This window comes from Macrobrachium rosenbergii, chromosome 11 (genome assembly GCF_040412425.1).
Source record: "Macrobrachium rosenbergii isolate ZJJX-2024 chromosome 11, ASM4041242v1, whole genome shotgun sequence".
NCBI lineage: Eukaryota > Metazoa > Arthropoda > Malacostraca > Decapoda > Palaemonidae > Macrobrachium > Macrobrachium rosenbergii.
In genome coordinates, this window is record NC_089751.1 from 3566680 (window position 1) to 3592923 (window position 26244).

The following is a 26244-nucleotide window of genomic DNA, read 5'->3' on the forward strand; positions in this document are numbered from 1 at the left end:
TGTTAAATTTCATTAGAATATGTAGAATAGACTGCTGTTTTAATTATTATTATTATTGGAGGTTTCCATGATAGGTTAGCTTCTTAACAAGTATTTTCATTTTGACGCTGTGAGACTAAATATAAAGTATGCTTTCAGATTCCGAAACGGTCATTGGTGAGAGAAATCCAGAAATTATTTATATACTGAAAAAGTGATTTTTTTAAATTTTACTGAAATATTTTTGGTATGTTCAGAGGTCCCTGCTTTTGTAACATCTATTATTTTTTTTTTTTAGCTCTTTTCATCGCACTTAATTGTAAAATAAAATTGATTGTATAGCCTCTCCTATTTTGGTAACTGTCCAACAAAGTAAAACTTCCCATTTCTTCCTGCCAATTTAGGACGTCGTAAATTAGAGGGTCTGTATCTGAAGAAAGGATGATTCTACTCCAGAAAATGACTTTTTGTGATACTTTTTGAACAAGAAACTATTTTGTCGATCAGGTTTGATAACTTTAGGAGTTGTGATATGTTCTCAGAGGTAAATTAGTTATAAATAGTTTGTGGCGATTTATGTGTATTAATGTTAAAATAAAACATATGTATACCGAACTTCTTTATATATTCTTACAAATATAAGCGCTGTAAGAGCAATGCAAGCACAGTAGTTTCCACAGATCTGCTGACTGAGGTACCAAACAGAAAATTGTTGCCAGTCTTCAAGTGCATGAAATTGGCGACTGTTGAGTTTGGACAACATTGCATCCCTCTCAGGTAATTGTTGTGCTGTTAATTAGTAGTTGTTTGTACTTTGAAGAAATCGAATGAGGATTCAATTTTTATTGAAAAAATATAATTTTTCTGTAAAGTTCAGAGTAAAAACTGTTCAGTTAGTTGAAAATTATAGGGATTTCTCGTATGTTTCATTGAATACTATTCGTTAAAAAATATATCATTTTTCTTGCTGACAATTTTAATGTGCTCAGATGGATGGACATTGCCGCTGAAGACTCACAGTTGACAAATGTACCTTTGACTGATTATCGAAACCATCATCGTGACTATCTCCCTCCTGGATAGACAGAAGGAATAAATTATTTACCCTTCCCTGGGTAGCATGAAAAAGGGGGAAAAAATCTTTAAGGATCTGTGGTAGAACACGCAGGAGGTGACAAGTATCCCTTAGGGATGGTGTTTGTCAGTGACTAAACATGGCCTCTCAAAGACTTCGGCGAATGAAGCGTTCCTTAGATGGCGGGTGGAGGTGGGCAGAGGGGGTAGGCATAGGCGGAGTAGGATGTGCTGGGAGAGGAAAGTGGAGATAAAAGCCGAAACACAGTGATAGCTGAAAATATGGAAAACGACGATTGCAACGGAACCGAAGACAGAAGTTTATAAAGAAAATGTCGGGAGTGTTAAAAGGTGAGGACCAATTATGAAAAGGGATTAATAGTGAGGGTGCAGTAAAACGGGCTGAGGAGGAGAAAACGATTAGGAGAGGTGATGATGGTGATAAAAGGAAGAGTGGCTGGATTGGAAACCCAATGAAAGACCGCTCTGAGGTCTGGTGGTAAAACAATTCACTTCCAGACTCCTAAAAAGGAGATGGACCTGTTCCGTGCAGGCGCTGGCTTCTTCACCGATTTTGGGCTGAGAAATTTAGTCTTCCTTTTTTTCATCCTAAAGAAATGTATTCTACTAACCCTTGTTCTAAAATTTTAAATCGTTTCTTTTCGTTAAAAATCAAAGATACATTATCTGCTACCCTTCAGCTGTAAGAAACAAACAAAAAAAAAAAAAAACCTAAATAGGCATCGTGTATTATGTTGTTTTTTGTTTTCGAGGGACAGCATTTGAAGGTCGTCGAGGAGTCTTGAACTCTCTAGATCCGAGTCTCAGAAGAAACTGACAATACAACACCTCGGAGCTCAACCATAAAACAGTCAATGGTTTATTACATTACAAAAGACTTGATTGTTCACACGGTTATCGGAATTCAGTTTTTGTGTCGACTAGAGGGTAGGATTTTTTCGATCTTGTCTTGTTGTTTTCACTCAGTTTTTTCCAGTTTTATTTTCACCTTATGGCAGCGTCTCTTAAAAGGAGCGTATGCGCTCTGCTTTACTTCTTTGTGAATTTCTAATGAAGCTGACCATCGAACCATGAAACCTGGTATTCTTTGTAACTGAAATATTACACAAACTGTTTTTTCTGATTTTCTTATGTAACTTATTAAAATGCAACCGCAATACGAGCTGATATAAGTAAAATTACAAACTGAAGTCGTCTCATCAGCGTGAAATATTTAATGTCTATTTAGTTTGTTAGGTTTTCATTATTTGTTCGACTTTGCTGTGACCTGTTGTTCAGTTTATCAGCTTTAGATATCTTCATACGGTGCTAGTTATATGTCATGTGACATAAATGTTATAAGTCTTTCAGAACCAATTTGTTTTTTTAGCAAAAATTGCCGTTGGAGACGCGCACTGTCGATGTATTAAAAGGTGGGATGTTATTCGCTGTTTCAAGTTACATTTTGGACGCAGTTTTTTTCATGTCTTTCCTTCTCTGAAACTTGGAGTTTGAGTAATTATCGACAGCTGAGTGAAATGAATTTTTAAAGAACTCCTCTTTTCGTATCAGACCTTCTCACCATTTTGATATCTTCAGCGCTGAATGACCTTGGGGTGCCAGTGCTTGGGATTTATTTTTATACAGTTCATTGGAATTGGAATATAGAATTTAGGCCAAAGGCCAAGCACTGGGACCTATGAGGTCATTCAGCGCTGAAACGGAAACTGACAGTAAGAAGGTTTGAAAGGTGGAACAGAAGGAAAACCTCGCAGTTGTCCTATGAAACAATTGTTAGGAGAGGGTGGAAAGTCAGATGAAAGAAAGAGCATATGAACAGACATATAGTAAAAGGAATAAAACGGGTTGTAGCTAGGGGCCGAAAGGACGCTGCAAAGAACCTTAGGTAATGCCTACAGGTGCACTGACAGCGCTACCCCCCTACGGGGGCTTTATATAGCTCAATTCCATATATACTTCCCTCCAAACTGGTAGCCTGTTGTATTTATTTTTTATCAACCATCCTTACATTTCATGCATATTATAGCTAGAGATTTGGGTTTTAAATTTTTACATTACTAGAATTTTTTTACGTGCCTGACTTTTCTTAGTAATGAATTGCCGTGAAAATGTCGGAAATTTTTCTGCTTGGCTTGTGACTATTTTCATTATGTTGCAAATTGTATCGGTAATGCTGATCTTGGACTTCTGTTTCATTAGGGTTTGGTGGCCCCCCTGAAGGTTTTATGTACCATTAGAAGCTCTTCATACCTTAACCTTTGACAAGTGCTTCAAGATATTTTAGAGTAAAGCTGTTTCATTTGGATGTTAAACGTTTTTATGCCAAACCATATAGCAAGTTGTGAAGTTTAGTATTTCAGTCGGAATTCTGAAACTTCCAATGTGTATTGATACATGGCATTAACCAGCTAAGTGCGATTTTCCGTTTATGTTTAATTCGCGCTAACATCGTGAATACAGAGTTTCCAAAATGCTTTATAAAACACTTTCCTGCTCTAAGTTTTACCTCACGAGTTCAACAAGGTGGTCTGTGTAAATAGGTTTTACTCATCCCTTAATTTGTGAATGTTTAAGGGTATTCAGACTTGCTGATCACTGAAGAGTCTTACTCACAGTTTTTTTAATTAAGAGTTCTTGTAAAAATTAATCAAACATGCAAACAGTAAAGTATTTTTCTTATGATTAAGGTTTTTTAACAAAATTCATTGGATTTTTAAAATATTAATGCTTCGTATCTCTCTCATTCCAGATACATGTCCGATGTTATTACGCGGGACGTGGACGAAAGGTTCCAACACGAACGCCCCAAGCAGTTCAAGTGGCACCGCAACACGCAGTACCGACGGGGGAGGTACCGGTGGAGGCGTCATCAGCAGCAGTGGTGTCAGCAGCGACAGCAGCGAAGTGGCAGTCAAAGCAGTCGGGGAGAACCCTACTGCTGCTGGAGGAGGAACAACCCACACAGGCTGGAGCATGAAACTTTGGCGTCGAGGGTCATCGCAGGAACGCCCTTTGAGACCTTCTTCCTCCCAGGGGTCTGAGAATTCATACACAGAAGAGCCTTACGTTAATGCTGACGCTCATAGCGCCGTGTATGCCGAGTTGAACTCGACGGGTTCAACTCCCGTGAGTGCTAGCGGTGTTTCGTATCACCCATATTCCCTTAATACATATTCAGAAATTCCTGATCCTTTGAGGCCTATGTCCATTGTGTCTGGGGGCCTCAGGTCTTATATCACGGAAGGGACATATGAGAATGCTGGTTATGTGCTCTCAGAGGCGGGCATTGAGCATCCGGAAAGTTCAGTAGGGTCGACATCTACACCTTCGTCTGCATACTATTCAGACGTGTCATCCTCAGACAACCAAAATAACAAGAAGAAAAAGAAGAAAAGGAAAAACGAAGAGCGCAACAACTTGAACCTGCAGCGATCTATGATGCCCTCCAACATATCGTCGAGCGTGTCGATGATCAACAACCATATCCTTGGACCTGATAGGCGACTTAATGGGCCCGCAAGGGAGTTGCCGGGACACGTCATGGGGCAAGCCATTCACCCGGCCCTTCATAACCGAGAGCTGCTTCCTCTGGCTCTCGAACTTCTTCCACAACACCTTACGTTGGACAACAGGGGCGTCGAGGCAGTTTTGCCCCCACTACAACCCAACATGAATGTCATACAGACAGCAAACCAGGTGCAAACATTGCCCAACCTCAAAAATATCAATGAGACTAGAGCTGTTTTAAATGCGTCTCAGAACCAAATATTAGGAAATATTTCTTCGGTTCCATCCTCCGCGGCCCCTGTCGAATCCCTTCCCCATAACAATAATCTTCAGGGGGTTCAGGAAGAAGAGGACGAAGAGGCAGCGCCTCACAGGCCCTTGCCTCCCCTGCCTAGTCGCCAGGTCCAAGGGCCACAGAGGAGAGGCATTTATGTGGGTCAGAGTAAACAGGACCAACCCCTACCTCCTGTTCCTTCGGAATATGTGTAGTAGTGCTTCCTCTATTTACAATAACTTTCACATGAATATGAGTGACTCTTGCCACCGGTTGGTAGCGGCATTTTCAGATGAGATTATTGTATATCTGAAGAAGGAGGAGGTAAAAGGTCCTCTAACTTCGTGTTTCTTAGAATTTTTGAAACGACTTTTTCTTCCTGAAAACATAAATTGTGATTTTAAGATAAACACATCGGAAACATGATTAGCTGTGAATAAGATAGAATACTCACACATTTGGAGTGTTCGTTTCCTGATTTTACTCCAGAAGTTTAGTGGCCATTGGTGACAAACTAAATGATGAGGGATACCAAAGGTGAAAACTCAGAGGTATCCTATAACCATTTCCGTTTGGAAGTGTCGTAGTTTTGTAAAAGTTCACATTACCCCCCTTTTTCCATTCAAGTGAAATCAACTAGAGATGGTTTCTCCGTATCTCGTGTAAGGATGTCCACTTTTTTTTACATCTCGTTTTCTTCATACTTATGAGCTTAATTTGGTATTGCCAAGTAGGACAGCAGTGTGAACGGTGCTTGCATTTGTTCTGGTCAGGATCGTTGTGTATTTTACATATCTATCATTATTTGTATTATATATGGCACCCAAAGCATTAGAAAGATTTTTATTTAACTAGAATTATGATTCTAATTTATTGATTGTTTTCCGCCAGATCAGTGATATCATATTTCATATTCCACCGTGACTTAGCATTATCCAATAGATAATAGACAAAGCCCGGTCTCATCCAGTTGGTGACTCCGTCCCAACAAAGTCATATATTTTTGGCATTAATATTTAAACCGAATCCAAATTAAACCTTCCACACAACTTACAAACTCAACAGGATATAAAATGGGCATAATACCTATGATGATTTTATGTTTTTGTGTATGTATATAACTTTGTAAAGTGTGTAAATATAGAGCATTACATAGACTAAAGCTAGCTCACCAAGGATTTTTTTCTGTATAACTGTGATTTGATGGTATTGAAAGTCTTACAAATGCATTATTATTATTAATTATTATTATTATTATTATTATTATTATTATTATTATTATTATTGTTATTATTATTATTATTATTTATGGAGGGTACAGTATTTCAAAAGATACTAGAAGTTAAGCTACTTGATGTAGTGTATTTCATAAGGTGCATTTACAGACATTTTTGTATATTTCCCTTAGAGGGACGTGAGATCCAGAACAGACGTTCCTCTTAAAGTGTCAGGCGTATTTCGTAGCTGTCGGATGTATTCTAAGCATAATATAAATTAAAACGTGTTTGAATAGGAATACCAACGTAAATTTGCATGGCATATTGTGATATGTATGCTTGTGAACAGTAACCTCAATCTTGAGTAAACTTGAAATATTTTCTGGTTCAGATCAACAACCCTTGATGTGACTCCTCCAACTATCAATTAAGGATTTCCACTAAACGTATCCTTTTTCTTCGATTTCACAGAACATGACTAAATGTCGTCCCCTTAAAGAAAGAAAAATGCTTCTACATTAAAAGTAATTTTAATTTTCTGTCTGCCGATGTAGCACATTTCCATTACAATGCGAGTTTTTCTTCCCATGCATAAACATACGGTTTCTGTTGAGGAGCTTAGCATTTGAAAAAAGTTATCAAGAAACGCTAAATTTGGGACATTGTTAGGGCTGGTATGGTAACAAAAAAAAAAAAAAAGTTAGGTACCTTAATTTATGCTTTTTTTTTTTTTTTTTTTTTTAAGTCAGACCAATTACAGTCGCAAAAAGTTGAGACAACCGAGGCTTCCGTCTGGTTAAGGTAAACAGCTGACGAAATACGTCGTGTGCTGAAGAGCGACAGTTTCTTGATCTTTAAGAACCCTGTCTTTTTATCTTTGTAAATGCTGATTTAAAGCTTGCCATTTGCGTTTTATTTAGTGTATTTAAGGTTATAACAAAATCATTTATTAGGTCATGTCAGAATTATTTATATGTATATGAAATTTTCTCCCAATCATTTTTCAAGTTCAAGTATACTTAACGAAGTCACCATTCCCATCAAAAGATTTTGTGTATTTTTCAGCCACAACACTTACAGTATTTTTTAAAGTTTATGAAAGCATTTTGTAAGCATTTTCATCATGCGGGCTCTGTCATTTTGCGTGTGGAGCCGAGCGCATCCTGGAAACTGGTGCTTGATAGGGTTTTATAGTCAAGCTTGCTGGTGATTACGTGCTTATTCTGTGTCATCCACTCCCGTTGGTTCATCTCTTGTGATCCACGTTCCTCCTCTTCGCTCGGGCAAGATAAATGGCATCATTTTGTCTTTGCATCACTTGTTTGCGCCATGTGATAAACTAAATTTCCGAAAGTCGTTCCTAACGGGCAGAGAACTTTGGTTTTCGTTTGACGCACTTGAGGTGTTTATTACGATGGTTATTATTATTTCTTTTATTACGGGAGGAACATGGTTTACCCGACTAGCACAAAGAAGTGAAGAGGATCATCATGAATTTCTTAAGTTAGTCGTTGATATTGTATACTGCATTACCTAATTCAGTTAATTCAAAGGAAATCACGCCACCAGTGGGGCTACGCCTATGCTTTTCAGTTACAAGTATTCCTCGGAAAAATGCTCATGTATGACGTCACAATATCTTAATACAGACGTGCCACATTTCGTGCCTAGTTATTCGTTTTCAGTTTCCTGCTGTGCGTTTGCTTAGATGAAGTTCTTGACTTAAACAGTATCCGTGAACTTTGTTAATGGATGCCTCTTAACAAATTCCACTGGTTGAAATTTCATCTCTTTGGAAAACTGATTTCGTCCTCAAATTTTGTTATTTTTATGCAATAAATAGTTGATTGTGACGTAATATATGTGCGATGTTTTTGTCAACAATTTCCTCAAATCCTGCATCTTCAAGTATCAGTTATGAAGGACTCTTCGTCTCCTCTTGTAAGATGTCATTTTTCTCTCATTTATGAGCATTAAATGGGCATTATATTTAGATATTTAAGATCTAAGGATAAAATTCATATCAGGAATTTTGTATGAATTTCCCCTTCATATTTACTGTAGAAGGAAAGCTGACAGGGGACCTTTTTGAACGTTTAATAGAAAATATGGCAAACCGCAAGCTATTTTATAAGATTGTTAGATTTAGACATTGATTTTTTTTTTCTCCATAACTGATTAAAATGGACTCTGCTACTCTATACGCTCAACAAACATGAGTCATCTTATGCATTAAATTTTTTAATCTTTACCGTTTTCTCAGAGACATGCAGAGAAACTGTACAAGTAGTAAAATATCACTCTTAGAATATTTTCAATCCTTTTTTTTTTTTTTAGGTCGTTTTTGCTTATGTGATAAATGTAGCCTTTGTTTGTAATAAATCTAATGTTGATAAACTATCTGCTATAATAGGTTGTGAGCTTCTTTTATCGAGAAGAGTAAAGAACTAGTTAAGAGAAAATGGCTTGTGTATAGTCTGTCGTATATTTGTTGTACATCAAATGTTTATTTTTTATGTGGAAAAATCAGAATGGTCACAGATAATCGTGCTTATTTTTCGTTGATACAAGAAGTCCAGTATTTAACGTATTAGTGGATGAGGAGGTTTACTGTTATTTTGGTACCTCTCTCTCTCTCTCTCTCTCTCTCTCTCTCTCTCTCTCTCTCTCTCTCTCTCTCTCTCTCTCTCTCTCATTGACCTAATTTTTACTTTGAAGTTACTCTACTGTTGCTATTTGTATCATATTGTACGCAATGTATTGTTTCCAGTACACCGAAAGTGATATATTTCCTGCATTAAGAGTATGATTTAACTTGAAGAAATATTCTTGGGAAAATTCCAATAAACTGAATGTAAATGCACAAATTCCGATAGTCATGAACTGCCATCAGTAAATCGCTTTTCATGAGGCACGATGTCGTAGATTCCTTAGTGTGAAATTTTGGTCGCAAACAAATATTTTCTTTTTAGCAGTCCTAAATCTTTACATAAATGGGACATGCAAGAATTAATGAGGGACCTGTTATTTTCAAAAGCGGTGATTTTTTTTTTTTTTCCTATTTCATGTCTCAAGTCAAAAACTATATATTGAAGGACTTTTAGCTGTAAGGGAAAAATCTTTCGAATCCTTGGAACACTGTTCTCCCTCAAGCAGAGCCAGGAAGAATATGATTAACAAGGAAATGTGAAGGCTTTAACAGACTGGAGTCACGTTGTTTGTAAGATAGACTTCATTCGATGAATTGAAGCATAAATGTTCAGTATAATCGTTGAGAGGAATAATTTCATTTAGAATATAATTCGTTTGTGTACGATAACTCGAGTTAAATCTAATTGGTGTTTACTGTACTTTGTTGTATTTTGCATTTATGTAAATATATCGATCTTTTTTCTGGTTATTTCGTTTATTGTATTGCTCAAACATATTTGTTTAACTTTTTTGTCGTGTAGGAAATCAAAAGTACAAGAATGTCGTTAAAAATAAAAGACCGTTGATTTGGATGGCTTATTTATTATAAGTAAATAAATTTCAAGTGCCAAAATGATATTGTATCTGGTCATAACAGAATCAACTCGATTATTTGTGACTATTTATAGACTTGGTCTTTTTCTTTGCATATTATTATCACTTCAGACATATAGCAATTTTTGTTGACAGTGTTAAGTTAAACCGTTGTTGATTTTTTCCAGTCCAGTTTTCTCTAGCTTTGTTATTTTCCCCTTAATGTGTTTACTTGTTTATCAGAAATATGTGTTTTATTTATATCTCAATGTTACCTAGTCATCTCCGTCTGCCATGAGATGGAGTCAAATAAAATGTTTTATACGGAGTGAAGTGTTTTGTATTCTACCCTTTGCTCGAGTGACTAAAACGCTATCATTTGAATCATACATGCATGATTAGAAATGGAGATGCCCATGGATATACAAACAAAGAAACACGCACGATACGTTCGTCCGATGACTTTGGTGATGGCAACGAACTACACACAAGAATTCACTATCCTTGACGGGACGAAGATGGAACCTTAGTGTCATGACATATTCCAAACTCGCCAGAACTCGTTCCGACTGCTCGGGCTGATTTGTATAATATTATGTTAGGGTGCGTCCACACTGCAGAAAACATGTCATAGACACGCGTCGGTAAGTTATCGTACTCATCAAAAATAGGTAGCCAGGCTTCATTCAATTATCCAGCATTTTCCCAAGATTTGTCTCCATTTGCGGTCGTTGGCTTTTCCCAACCTGTTGGTAATATGGATGCGATAAGTTATCTACGTGTGTTTATATGTTTTCCTGTGGTTTGGACGCACCCCTAAATTATGATTACAGACAACATTTTTAAACAGATCACAACGTAAAAAAGAAATTCATCCCAGACAAATGTCAGTGGCACTAGAGTGAATTTTATTGTAATCGACGAACGAATGTAACGTCCAGCGATCTCTGCTTCTGGACAGAAATCACGTGACTACGAGTCCAGCATGTGTGGAACAGGGATCATGGCCCTGTTGTAATACTCTAAATACACTAAATTAGCTGAGTACTTTTTAAAGGACAGTAACTTATGTTACAAACCTTGTAAATTGTTTATTTATTGGGAGCATTCTGCTTAGAGACCACCATGTCTAATAACTCTGGTTTTATGATTACGAGGCTGAAGCACCATTTTAGCATTTATCCAGAGTAACCCATATATAAATATTTCTGGGCGATTCTGTCTGTCGTTTGAGTAGTAGAGCACAATATATATACAAAACTTATTTTTAAGAAAATCATAAAAAGAGCTGGGGAATGCTGCTGTCGGTTTGGTTTCTTCATCCTCTAATTGCACGTTCACTTTGTAGATGGATTCTTCTTGTGATATATCTTTTGATACATGTCAATTCGGCATTTAATTCCTTGCGGCAGAATCTGCAGAAAGCCCTTTCTGGGTTTCCATCAACTGGTTTTAGGCAAGACTGAAAATTATCATTTATCCAGGCGTCTCGAAACTTGCGCTTACCAGGCATACGTAATCAGCTGTGAGCAATATATGAGTGAAATCTAACAACGTGCATAAGATTTGAAATAAAAATCTGTTCGGTAATCAGCGGTTAGTGCAAATGTATATTTGATTCAAATATGTGAACTTCAAATGTGAAGAGGCCTATTTGTAATCTCAATTAGACTCACACTTTTATCCAAGAGTATATATATATATATATATATATATATATATATATATATATATATATATATATATATATATATATATATATATATATATATAAAAAGAAACTTAATTTCGTCGTATTAATGAAATATAATGATGTTCAATCCAGCATTATTGGCATAAATATGATGACTAGACCTATATCTTGGGCTAACTAACACTGTTGGCTGTATGCTCGCATTTGAACTTGAAAATATAATTATCACTATATTGTACCACTGGAATTACGTAATTGCAGTCACTTTCATAAAGATTTTGAAGCTGCAAATATAATACTAAGTACCGTTGTTATAACTATGTCTCATTTTTCGGAATAACGTAAACTGACAACGTATCCTGGACCTAGGCTAATGTACTGAGCCATTTAATTTTACATTATAAAATTCCTTTCTTGTATCTCTGTTATAGTCATTCATTTAGGGCAATGTCAACTGACAACGAAATCATGAGCGCTATCTTCTAAACTCGTAGACTAGGCCTATGATTTTTGCTAAAATCTTACGTTATACGAATTAAAGTTATGAGATCATTAAAACTCGTTCCTTTCAAAGGTTATGTCACTTTAGCTGTAGAATAATCAGACTGATATAAGCGCACAGCAATCATTTTCACATGCAAAAATTGCAATGTGTATTGCAAAGCTGTAGAGTTCATTGCTGAAGAATAATTTGCTACCAATTGGCCAGTTGCACCAAGATCTAGTTTATCTAGAATTCTAGATCTTGGTTTATTCAGGAACCAACGGTCAGCGTCAAGCATCAACAGCTGATAAACATCTAAACGCATCCACAAATTAAAAAGAATGTTATTTATTTTTATAGATATTTGTGTGTGAGACTTGCAAAATAGAATAGTAAAAAAATTTCATAACTTCTTGTTAGATTTTAAGTAGCGAACACTTTTTAAGCAAAAAGGGTGGAAATGTTTACGTGTGGATCCCACACTCCGCCCACGCCTGATCACAGTCAGTGTGGACAAAATATGACGTATCAGTGACGTCATATCCACACCTGTCAAGTAAACGGCAAAACGGCGTCGCGTATGGTTTACGTGTTATTTGTTTGTGTTTGTGATGCGTGATAAAAATTTCCCACGGGTGCTGTTTTAATTGTGGTGCTTTCCTCATACTGATAGATGACACCAGATCTTCAGTAAGTATTGCCAAAGACGGAGGTCTTACTAATGAGCCATTGTTGATTCTAGGGTAGAGCTATTCATTTGGGGGTGGGTGGAGTGACCATAGCCTAAGAGGTAATTCTAAGCCGGCTGTCCGCAGTGAGGTAGCCTATGGCAGTTGACGTTTTTCTATAGAACTGTACTTGCTGAACAAGGATTTGAAGTAATATTTTGTCGCTCGACTGTAAGTAAAATGTAATTGACCGTTGAAGACTGCACGTCGGTACCCGTGGGTTCCCGCACCGGCGCATACAACTCGAGGGTAAATTACAGTTTAGCAGCAGCCGACCGGCGAAATGTTACCCCAAACTCAAGTAAAGCAAGCAAAGCAACACACAAAAACGTCAACTGCCAGAGTCTAGCTCAACTGGACACTATTCGTTGCTTGCGACCGGGTCGAAGTAATGTAAACAGTAAACAAAGCCGCCATCTTGGGTTACGTATTCACTAGGGAACCATATGTTCAGCTGCGGGTTGGGGGAGATCGGGTACTGGACAAAAGGTACGAGTTGGTAAAGTGACGTGGGGCTGTTACGTAGAGACGTGACGGTAAATAACAGTTACCCAAAAAATAATAACACCTCTAAAAAGCACTAAAACTCAGTAACACCAAAACACAGTTGACCGACTAATAATAAAGAAGGATAGTTTAGGAACCTTACCCTAAAGGGGTGGAGGGTACAATTCAGTCGCCACCTTTACGAACCCGTGGAACCTCGCCTTCGGGTCTTCAAAGTGTATCTTAAAATAGGCTACTGTCAAGCAGGACTAATAGAGGACAGGGTTAGGCCTCTTCTGACGAAAATAAGGACAATGTCGCGCATGACGTCTGTCGTCTGACTGCATCTGGTTGAGGTTAAGGTAAAGGAAAGTCATTAGACAGTATTTGACCTCACCATAGTGAAGAACACGGAAACTCTCTTAACCCGGATTAAGGCGCTCTTCACCTGGTCAGTCCCAGGATTAATTCGACCGGGATTAATATAGATTAATATATAATACAATATATTGCTGATGATAGTTAAGACTGTCATTAAAGTATATATATATATATATATATATATATATATATATATATATATATATATATATATATATATAAATAAATAATATACAGTATATACAATATTTACTGTATATTATATATAATAATATATTTCTATTTATATATATATATATATATATTATATATAATATATATATTTCTATTTATATATATATATATATATATATATATATATATATATATATATATATATATATATATATATATATATATATATATATATATATATATATATATATATATATATATATATATATATATATATATATATGTGTGTGTGTGTGTGTGTGTCTCTGTGTATGTATGTTGTACATATATTAACCAAAGAATGTAAGGAATCATAAACGAAACAAAGACCCTTGGTCCAAATTTACACGGTTAGGCCTACTGCATTACCCAGATAGCAATAAAAAGACATATGGAGGATTATATAAATTCTTTAATTCAGGATTATACCAATCCTTTAATTCAGTAGTACCTGGAGATTGATGGGGACCTCTCTCACCTAAGGTTGTCAAAGAGAGAGAATGCATGTGGGCAAACAGTTACCATAGTGATCCTCCATTTCTTTGTTTTCCTGGTTTCCCTCTATGGTGCATACCAGTGACGTCACGAACATGCACAGAAATACTGGGACGGTCTAGCCCTGTACTGTATTAATCCTGCTGCCAAGTATCAAACGAAGTTGTACTTCCAACGGCTGTACATAGGCATCATCTCATGAAGTTCCCTCCACTTCCTCTCAATAGTATTTGTATGGGCACCGGTTACTGGGTCCACAAAGTTCATGGAGTGGTTGACGGTTAAGTGCACGTAGCCTTCGTCCTTCAGGCAATAATAAGCTCTCCAGCAGTCAGATACAATAGTGGTCCCCGGTACAATGTACCCCTTAATAATGGCAAGCAAAGTCGCGCTACTCCTGTCGTCAACTGGCACCACGAAAAACGCTCTGGTCTGCCCGCAGACACTGCCAAAAATTCACTGGCCTTCAACAACCCTGCCAACATTATACTTTCACTTGCCCAACTTCACTTCATCAATCTCGACAGTTGTACCGGGACCACCTATTTGCTTCTTCTGCCGGATGCACCAATGTACTAGGACCTGAAATAAAAAATTCGGTTAAGGAAGTAAATAAAGTTTCATCATAAAACCGTCCACTGAAAAAAAAATATACCAAAAAAAAAAAAAACTTACTTCCCTGGAGAAGCTGGACCAATCATTAATAGCTATGTCACTTAATCCTAGTTCTGTCCTCACAATCCTGTAATTAAAGAAGTCACTAACGTAGATGTAACTGAAGAAGAGGACAGTCTCAGCATCCATGAGGGACCCAGAAAACCAGGTGCCCTTAAACGGAGAAAGGTAATTACACTTCTTCTTTGCATTCTTCTGGTGTGGGGCATACGACTTGTCGCACCTGAAAGTAAGGGAAGGAAGCAAATTACTCGTTACAACCCTCAAAACATGAGAATATAGTGAACGTATATAGCTAATGGTATAGCTGTTTAAGGAATTGTTTAGCCTACTTTAGGTTTGAAAACTTCATTGCAGTTAGGTGTAAAAATCAACAAGTAAGGTGTAACTAAGTTACCTGAATGCTCTCTTTTGCAGGTCAAGCCTACAGTACACTCCTTGCCACAGTGAGGGCAAAAGGCCTGTTTCCTCAAAAGTCCATGATCTTGGCAGAATTGTATTGGCCATTCATAATGCCCCGAGTAATAGGCAGAGAAATCCTTTTAAATCGGGTAACAGTTTACACAGGTACGTGAGAAATTCGCCTTAGTAACAGGCTCGGAGAAGCGAGAGGTTCCGGGGTTGCAGACCGCCATCGTGCTCGGTTGATGAGTGAGTAAACTGTGGGAGGGCCGGTGGACTGTACGGAACAGGGTAGGAAGGATAGAGCTGGGGGGGAGGTAAAAGTGTATTTCTGCTTCCAGTTTGGGGTTGGCGGAATGGTGCTTCACACCTTATCCACATTTTAAAATAATCTTGGCAAGCTCGTATGTTCTGGCAGGCAGTAATATTGTGCTGCGCGCGCCAGCCACAGGATTTACAGAAAATGTAAAAAGAAAGGTTTCTGTTAACGTCACTGAGAGAAAGTGGCAGCGAAACGTCCTGTAAGACCCTTCTCCTCCTAACCCATATACATGCTTCAGGTGTCTGCCGACGAACATAAAGTAATTTTGTAAGTTATTTAAGGTAAAATCATATTGCGGGGAGACATAGATGTATTTGTGAACAGAAAAGTATTAGAAGAGCGTTACAGGCACAAACTACAACAAATAGGAAACGGTCATAAAACAGTTGAGAAAAAGGAATACATGTAACTGAGTGCATGTATCCCCCAAATTCTCCACCCGGGTGAAATGTAATGTTGGGGTAATATTGCAACGTGATTGGTTGGGTACTGCCACCCCCCAAGAAAACCTACCAACTGCTCTCTCATTTGGAGGCATTGGGTGAACTGAAAGCTCCTCTGTAAGTCCGCACATGCGTGGTAGGCCCTGGAATCAGCAGTACTGGTAATGCATGAAAAGTGCCTTTGGAACGGCTCCCGCTGTCCATTTATTCACCCTTTTTTTTACGCTTGTTTTTCATGTTCCAAATAACATATATATAACAGGAAATACAACAGTAAGGTGCCAAAACCTTTTCTCAAGTTGGAGTCTTCCGAAAAATAACCCTTTTTTTTCTGTTTTATGGGCTCCTTGTGGTACTCAAGGTCTTAGCCTATGCAGGCAGGCAGGCAGGTAAATGTGGACGGCTGCAAGATGCCATTTATTGATAAAACTTTTTTTACTGGAGGGCATAGAAAAGGTTGTATATAATGCAGTACAGGTGAGGCAATTCAAGAAATTATTGAGATAAATGAGGAATTTGTCGTCTTTTGATTGCTTGTACTTTCATCCCCAAGGGTCTTGCACTCAACACGGTGTACCACTGAGCATCCGCCATGTTTAGCCTAATGCCATCTCCTTGGGGAAAAACAATAGAACATTAACCCAAGACGGTAAATTACTTATCTTCCTTGTGCTGCGTTATATACAGCCTTTTCAATTTTTTTTTTACTCAAAAATTATATCAATGAATTATATCTTTGTGCGGCTATCGCCAGCAGGCCTAATACTTACTAGCCTATGTATTGTAAGGTGTTATTACCCCTACATTCAACATTTCCAAACAGGTTGAGAGTACCAAGAGATTTGGTGAGATATACCTCCTCAAAAAAAAAAAAAGATGGTATTTCTAAGTATTAGCTCTGTGCCTGTTTTTACCTTGGAAATTGGTGTTTCTTATACTTTAAGGGCTGCTGACAAAAGAGACACATTTGTTTGTTGTCAGCCATGTGTTATTTGCCCCCTAACTCTACCCAACAGTAAAGGAGGACTGTGGGATTTCAGGGTTTTGGGTGGGGGAGAACACGCACAAATGCAGCGGACATGTTTACACTGTGGAAGCGCACTCCAGAACTGTAAATCGCCAGGGAGCCATTCATTGCAGTGGGGAGCGGCTGAGGGAAGGGGAGGAACGTTGGGGAAGGCAGGGAGAGAGTTGCTCACGTCCCCACAAAATGCGGGGGAAGGTGAGAAGCGGCAGTGGGGGGAGGCAGGGGGTTTTGTGCACAGGCAAAGCATACTATCACCGAGGAAAAAGGGGGGGATGTGGGGGGTAGGTAGGAACGCATTAGGAAGAATAACAGGCCAGCAAAAACAAAACGTCATCTCCCTTACCAGCAGCCCTAAAAATATAGGGAAAACCAATTTCCAAGGCACCAATCAGTCTGCAGGAGTTCCAAACTCATAAAATAATCTAGAAAAAATAAAAAAACAATTTGATACAATAAGAAACCAAGCCCCAATAAACTTGCCTTAGGGACTCCGACCTGTTTCTGGGGGAGCAGAATGCTTTTGCTGAATGACCAGCCTGCACTCACTACCGCAGTGGGGGCTAAAATTCACTCTTTTTTTTTTTTTAAAGGCCGTAATCTTGATGCAGCTGAATTAACATCTCGTAATTTCCTTCACAGTATACATTAATTTCCCGGCAGTTGGTGTAAGAGTTTTCACAGGTAACGGCCAAAGGGTGGTGTGTTGCAGGTTCAAAGGAGCATAAGGCAAGGAATCAGCTGGTGTACTGAAACGAAATACTTATGAACCGTTCCAGTGCAAACAGGCAGGTGCAATAGTTGGAAAGATGGTGGTCCACCTGTGAGGGTCGCGTTTGAATACCCCCAACATCCCCTCCAACGGCGGGAGAAACTTCTCAATTCCTCCTGAAACCCCTTTCACCATGTTTAGTACTAGCCCCTGGGGCTTCAAATGTATTTTGCCATGTTCAGTACTAGCCCATGGGTGTTCAAATGTATTTTGCCGTGTTCAGTACTAGCCCCTAGGGAATCAAATGTCCCTAAGTACATTTCCCAAAATTGAAACTTCAGAAGGACCAGAAACAAACATTATCCCTCCAGCCCCCCCTTTTTTCTCAGTAAGGAGTCAGCCTGTGTACCAAAAGCTCCCCTGTAAGAGTGCCCATGCATGACAGCATTTGAATAGCAGTGATAGTGAAAGTTTTGTCTTTGTAACGGCTACCTTTGTCGTCTTGTTCCTTCTGTGTTTGTGTAAGGGTTTTTCGTCTCTGTAATGCCGGATACAGTAAAGTTTGGTCTCCTTCTCACCTCCTGTCGTCTACCCCATCCATAACCCTGCTTTCCTTAGGGGTCCCCAAAATCGTAGGTTAGTAACAAGCTTGGGAGCAAATCACCCTTTCCCGGAGGTATACCCCACCCATAACCCTGCTTTCCCATTGGGTCCCCTAGCTTGTTGGATGAAGTTCTGTGGTTAATTACAAGTTAATTACAATCGTGCGACAAAAATTAAAGGTAAATCTGTAATTAGCAACCAAAAAACTGCAGAAAAAGTTAATTTAGAAGGAAATCGCCGCCACGGAGCTACTACTTAGTTCTGCCAAGAAGAGAAACATAAGTTAAAATGTTTACTTTAACACTGTTAGGCTAATGCCAAAAATGTTGAAATATGATCTGGTAAAGCTTTAGATTGCTACCGCAGCATGGTTTCCACCAGTCGCCGACTGGAATATCTACCGCCTTTATGTTTTTGTTTAATGTTTATATTTGTGATATATACCATCTTTTGTGTGTGTTTTTACTCTTATCCCCTAGGGGATGGTACTAAATACAGTGCCAGATTTGCTTGTAAACTGAGCTCAGTTTTGCCTATAAATTTTCTGGTAGGCTATACTCTAGCATTTTGTTAGATGATGATAAATTTTACTTCGAAACAATACTATCCCAGAGTTGAAAGCATTTGTTTCCTATGGTTTGAAATTTTCTGTCATTATTTCAGTAGCAGATATCCCTCTTATATCCTTAAAAATTATGGGGACCACAGTGGGAAACCAGGGTTTTTGGATGGGGAATTACTCTAAACTGGTGAAATATTGGGTGTATTCTAACCTAATGTAAATTAGAAGACTAGGTCCATATCTGACTGGGGTGGTCCTCTGCCCTACCTAACCTTATATGGGGCATTGTCAATTGAAATAGATGTTGTGACCTGACTCAATCACTCTTAACCTAACCTAATCTAGGTGCCAGGTCCTTACATGACTGGGAGTTTGGGGGGAGGGGGCCCCCTGTTTCCACTGGTCCTGCACTTCCTGGTCCTTCTAACTACTGTTAATTAATTACTAGGATTGTGACCAAACCTAACCTTACATAGGATGTGGGGTCCTTATCTGGCTTGGGGCAACCCCCTACCTAAGTCACCAGGTCCTAACTAGTGCATTGTGTTGCTTTAAAAATGTTCAGAAAACCTTACATCAACTAGAATCAGAAATTAAAATGGTACCATTTTATTATAAACGAATATGATCTTTTGGACTTGAAAATATAATTTTAACAATTTTTAACACACGTTTTGATTATTTTTGGCATTTTTGGTAGCCAATGAGTAGTTACCGAGAAAGTGGAACCCAACCTTATATCCTGCAATTTGAGGAGGACTACGGTGCGAAAGGGGGTTTATGGGTGCAGAAAAACACAAAATGAATATAGTAAAGGTTTCAATTTAACCTAACTTAATTTAACATAGGGGGCTGTGTCTTTACCTGGCTTGGGGTGCTTAACTCTTCCCCACACCTATACCTCCCACCCAACCTAACTTAGAACGTGAGGTCTTTACCAAGCCTTAGACCCACTATTTAACCTAATCAAGTGCTCTACAATTGGGTATTAATAAGGTTGCCACACAGTCAACCACAACTAACCTAACCGGACCTAGAGCATCAGGTACTTACCCTAGTGCATGGTATTAATTTGAAACATTCCATAAACTTGCCTACTCATTAGTAGGACTGACGTCTTCGGATTTGTTAGGATCTTCCTTAGGTGTTGAAGGCCACTGGGTGTCAGGCTGTGTTGAAGGTGTGTTAACGAGTGGTTAACAAGCCAAATTAACTTCCTTAGTGACAGGTAACAACCTTCCAAGAAGATACGAGCAAGCTGACCAACTTCCTAAGTCAGCAGTCACCTCCCCAGAACTCAAATGTCTACTACCATATCGGGATGTATATGGTCTAGTAGATCAGAAAATTAAAAAGTTTTAGCGGTACATATTGGAAAATATTTCAGCGAATTCAAAAATGCGCAGAATTATGTCATCGGTGTCTCCATGGTCATATATATGCCAAAGAGACAGGAAACGATGTTGTGCAGGCTTAGGGTGGGACATACAAAACTCACTCATGGGTTCTTGATGTCTGGCGAAGACTGTATTGTGCCCTTGACTGTGAGACATTTGCCAGTCAAATGTCCCAGTCTTGGCAATCTAAGGCATAGGTTCCACTCTTGGGTACATGACAGATGGACATTACATCTTAGCAACGATTATCGGGGAGGACTGTAATTTAGAGCAGCTATATATTTGTTCTGACACGATATACAAACCATCAGTCCTTTACATTAGGAATTACTTACGGTAAAGCTGGACACAGCCGTTCAACTCTTGAACAAGGTGGTCAGGCTGTAACTACCGTCAGGTAGGCAGGAATACCTGCCTGCCTGGATGTAAACATTCCAGTTTGCTTTTGGCTGTCATGCGTTGCAGATGTGTTTTCGGATCTCTTTGCCTGACTGTTGTTAAGCTCCTTATTTATGGGATCTTTCTGTATTTTTTATTTGTACCAACTAATGAAGCCTATAGCCTAGGCTACATTACCTTTACCGTGAGCTTGGAAGTAGACCAGGTAGCAATTCCTCCAGATGTAGCTTATGCTCTTTTTGTTGATGACCTTTTGATATCGTTTGCAGCAACAAGGGTGGCAGTGACTGAACGCTGCCTTCAGCTATGCATTGATAACATAGTAAAGTGGGTTGAGGTGAATGGATTTAGGTTTTCAGCTAGTAAAATGGTAACCGTGCACTTTTGCCGTATAAGAGGATTCCATCCTGCTCCAGATTTGTACATACATGGGCAGAGAATTCCATTTGTTAGTGAAACAGAGTTTTTTGGGTTGATTTTTGGTAGCAAGCTGACTTGGATTCCACATCCCAAATATACTAAGACAAAATGCTTGAAAGCAGTGAAATACACTGAAAGTTCTGTCTCACACTTCGTGTGGTACTGACCGAACTCAGATGTTGAGACTATATAAAGCTTTGGTCTTTTCAAAATTAACTTATGGGTGTGAAGTGTACACTTTGGCAAAGCCTACTAGCCTCAAAATGCTCAATTCAATTCATCAAGGAGGAGTAAAATTGTCAACCGGAGTATTTAAATCATCCCCTGCTGAGAGAATGCTGTTAGAGGCTGGTGCAATGCCTCTGGATCTTCACTACCAACGCCTGTTGGTTTGGAGCTGGTACAGGTTTTAGAGGCTCCCAAAGTCTTTAACGAGCATTTGTACCAGAAATGAAAGGCACTGGCAATTTTTTGAAAATCACCCCAAGCACCCTCAACCATTTGCTCTTAGAGTAAAATGTATAACCAAGCAATTAAACATGTCGAGGGTGGAGATCTTACCAACTAGATATTCAGGTAGCTCCTCCCTGGAACCTTTCGCAAGTAAAATTCCCCAGATATTTTCATTCACCAAAAGCAGAAATGGCCAATGAGGCAATTAAATCAGTATTTTTAGATCATTTCTCTCAATATGATAACTCTGTTGCAGTTTTCACGGATGGCTCAAAGTTGGATGCTGGTGTCTGATGTAGAAGGAACCAGGAGATTATCATGTGTTGCATCTATTTTTACAGCAGGACTGCATGTAATTTTAAAGGCCATAAAAGAAATTTTAACTCAGAATGGAAGTGGTTTTACGATATATTGTGATTCAAGAAATGTTCTTCAGTCTTTGGAATCGTTGGGGTGGTTGGGAAAGAGCAAGCTGACCAACTTACTAAGTCAGCAGTCACCTCCCCAGAACCCAGAAGATGCCTACTACCATCGGGATGTATATCCTCTTGTTGGTCAGAAAATGAAAAACCTGTGGCAGTCCCTTTGGGAAGGACTTAGAGAAAATCAAAAGATGCTCATTATTAACGTCATAAGCATCTCCTTGGTCATAACCCTATACGCCAAGGAGACAAGAAATGATGTTTTGCAGGCTAAGAATCGGGCATATTAATAAATTCTTGACGTCAGGTTAAAATCCTCCATTCTACTATGAGTGTCTTGTGACCTTGGCTATGAAAAATTTGCTGGTCGAATGCTCCAGTCAGTCTTGAATCTAAGGCACAGGTTTCTCTGTTGGGGACGTGGCAGAGAGAGATATTTTATCCTTATTATAATTCTCAGTTCAACTAATTTGAAATCATACATATGCAGTATGTGTATATATAGTGTATGTGAGCTGATATATATATATATATATATATATATATATATATATATATATATATATATATATATCATCAACACACAATCATACAGATATAAATTTCTGACTCACGTCGGGATCGAACCCAGGTCTTATGTGGAAAGCAACTGAATCAGTGGGTAACGCCCTTGAAAATATGGAACGTGTTGAATATATAAAGACAAAATCCACGAAGGAAAGAGAAACAAACAATGGAATGCTACAAGGTAACTTATCGTCCTTTACTTAGCAGACTGAAGAAATATACAAATAAGTTTACGAAGAAAGCTCTATAAAATGACAGATGGGGATTACAAAGAAAAAATATGTGTATGTGTAAATGTTTTTACAACTGGATTTGCATTTCCAGAATATCAAGTAATCAGGACAGTCGTCAAATGATTGGCGTGAGAGTTTAGAGTTGCAGTGTTTCGTTTTCTCCGAGGGGGAAGTGGTTTTAATATTCCAAACGTCTCTCATCTTGTAATAGAATAGGTTAGTGAAACACAATGTCAGGCATGTTACTGCGCTTGGCATAGGCTTTATCTTAGTGGAGAGATAAGTGTTCGAAATTGTCACATTACGAACACCTCGTTAACCACATTGTCTCTTGCTGCCACCATTTTGGGTTATATGTTAAGGAAATGCAGTCAGATGGCTTGGACAGGGTTAATTGTTTTCTTGATTTAATTGCATTTGCTCTTCCCCGGAACTTCTGGTTGGCGAAATCAGTTTTGGCCTCTTCAGATGATATTCAGTTCCGTTTTAATTTAGTTGCGTTCTCATGAAGAAAATTGCACTTTTTATAATAGTAATTAGCTAGAGTTATTGTAGTATTTAATAATTTATTTAGTTGGAGCTACTAAAAGAAGCATTCAATCGCTATTTAACATATTAAGTAAATTTTATTCAGATTCTGTGGAATATTGGTGAAATGACTGTAATACAATGTGAAAGTTGGCAGTTTAAAAAAGTAAATGCGACTATTTCCAAGGTTGGTGGTTTCATTTAGAGTAAATGTGGGAAGTTGAGGCTTGCCTGGTGTCACTTTGCTGCCGCAGATAAGGAGAACCTTTCTTTTAGTGCAGTAGAGAAAATAGTAATTAAATACCGTTGGAAAATTGGCGGCTGCAACACTTGTAGTAGCAGGTAAGAGGAGAATCTGATATGAAAGTTGATTAAACAGGCTGCGTTTCATTCAGTCATTATTATCCTGAAAAGCCATTTGACTTGCCAAATCAACTTTTCCCAGAATAGGCTCGTGTGAAAACTATAGAGAGAACAGATTAGAACCAAGTTATTATATACATTAGCAAGCTGAAAATTTACATTAAAAAACTGGAACACAAGTCAGAAACCTACGAGCATCGTCATCAGCAGAGTTTCCAGGAAGACCATCCGTTTTTGTGTGTGTGTGTATGTGTGTCAGAGACAGTGGAAAACTCACTGGTGCCGGGCCTAGTGACAACGTGACGCCTCACTGAGTGAGGATACTAATGCTCACCAAAGTGAGTGACACGAGCTTAGTTATCCGAGTGCAAGGCTGAAAGGCGCTCATTGAAACTCTGTTGAAACACAGCTGGGAAGTGGCCTGGCATCGTACAATCTCACAATCGTCAAATTCGTAATGATTATTTTTTCAGAAAAAAGAGAAACAGCCCTTAACGGCAATCTTGTCTTAAAAGGTAGAATTCCAGAGAAGCTGCTGCATCAGGCTGGAGAGTGGTATGTCGGTATTAGTGAAACAAAAAATCTGAAGTTTTTGTAACGAAGTACTATCATCTGGTATATATGATATAGACATTGATAGAGTATTAAGATCTTTGAAAAGTTTGAAACGTGAAAACGAAAATTGAAGCCAAAGGAAACGAGGAGCTTTAAGTATTTCGGAATCATTTAATGTAACAGTATAACTTATGCCAAAGTAATTGAGAGAGAAGAAGGGTAGGTGATCGGTTAATCAACCGGAGCATAGTAATGCGAAGTTTAACGTCCACCCCACGACTACAACACTCACTGCTGCTCGCCAGCTCTTTTGAAGTCCGCCACACCTTCCTTTTGTAGTGCGATCTTTTTTTTTTTTCTAGACCAACACTCACAGCACTTTTTAATGCGATTTCCAGATTCGTATAAACTTGACGGTGTGACACACGAGATTTTCTACATGTTAGTGTGTCCACTCTCGCTCCAGCTGTGGAATTTTGATTCATGGTAAAGAAATTCCAAATATTCCCTCAACCAGCGTTTTGAATATTTACATTTCATTTTTTTTCGAGCTGTATCATTAAATGTGCTAAATATTTCTTTTCAGTTACCCCACCTCACACCTTTTCACTATCTGACGTCCTTTTATTTATTATTTTAGTAGGATGAAGTTAAGAAATTTACTTATCAGGAACCCAATTCAAACCTACTGTATGTATTAGCATTAATTCATAGAACCTTTTCTCCTGTATTTATTATTTTAGTAGTCGATTTTGTTTTCAGTTGTTTAATCATGGTAATATGAATTTTTTATTCTGTGGAAATTGCACTTTGTTGACATTTTTTTATTAGTCGTACAGAGAAATTTAATTCGATCTCTTGAAACCTTCTTGTCTTTCATCTGATCTTTGACAGACATTTTTTATTAGTCGTACATTAATTCATAGAACCTCTTCTTGTCTTTCAAGAACCAGGTCTCTGATCTTTGACAGACATTTTTTTATTAGTCGTTAGAGAAATTTAATTCGGTGTATGAGGCTTAGAAGTTCGATTTTGTCTTTCAGTTGTTTAATCTTTGACAGACATTTTATTATTAGTCGTACAGAGAAATAATATCGCTTGAGGCTTAGAATTCCTTTCTTGTCTTTCATTCTGTGGAGAAATTTAATTGATCTCTTGACTTTTCCTCTTCTTGTCTTTCAAGAACCAGGTTTTTTGACAGACATTTTTTTATTAGTCGTACAGAGAAATTTAATTCGATCTCTTGAGGCTTAGAAGTTCCTCTTCTTGTCTTTCAAGAACCAGGTCTCTGATCTTTGACAGACATTTTTTTATTAGTCGTACAGAGAAATTTAATTCGATCGCTTGAGGCTTAGAAGTTCCTCTTCTTGTCTTTTTCAAGAACCAGTTCTCTGATCTTTGACAGTCATTTTTTTATTAGTCGTAAGAGAAATTTAATTCGTCTCTTGAGGCTTAAGTTCCTCTTCTTGTCTTTCAAGAACCAGGTCTTGATGACAGACATTTTTTATTAGTCGTACAGAGAAATTTAATTCGATCGCTTGAGGCTTAGAAGTTCCTCTTCTTGTCTTTCAAGAACCAGGTCTCTGATCTTTGACAGACATTTTTTTATTAGTCGTACAGAGAAATTTAATTCAATCGCTTGAGGCTTAGAAGTTCCTCTTCTTGTCTTTCAAGAACCAGGTCTCTGATCTTTGACAGACATTTTTTTATTAGTCGTACAGAGAAATTTAATTCAATCGCTTGAGGCTTAGAGTTCCTCTTCTTGTCTTTCAAGAACCAGGTCTCTGATCTTTGACAGACATTTTTTATTAGTCGTACAGAGAAATTTAATTCGATCTCTTGAGGCTTAGAAGTTCCTCTTCTTTCAAGAACCAGGTCTCTGATCTTTGACAGACATTTTTTTATTAGTCGTACAGAGAAATTTAATTCGATCTCTTGACCATTTTTTGTTTTTCAAGAACCAGTTTTTTTTGCTAAGACACCATTTTTGTTCCAGTTTTTTTCTCCATTTTCTTTCGTATCTGCGTGAAACAGAAATTATGACACGTCTCCATACTCACCCAAATAAAAGTCAGTGGTTTATTTGTTAATTTTGAATCAAGTGTTTG

The 26244-nt window shown here is 38.2% G+C and overlaps 1 protein-coding gene across 1 annotated transcript in view; it reads left to right on the forward strand.

The window, feature by feature from the left end:
- The window catches only part of LOC136843092 (uncharacterized), a 684045-nt gene extending 678837 nt beyond the window's left edge, over positions 1-5208 (forward strand). The window contains exon 5 of the mRNA XM_067111072.1: positions 3824-5208. Coding sequence (XP_066967173.1) covers positions 3824-5070 — 1247 coding nt within the window. The 3' untranslated portion in view covers positions 5071-5208. The remainder of the gene's footprint in view (positions 1-3823) is intronic.
- Positions 5209-26244: the final 21036 nt, after the last annotated feature.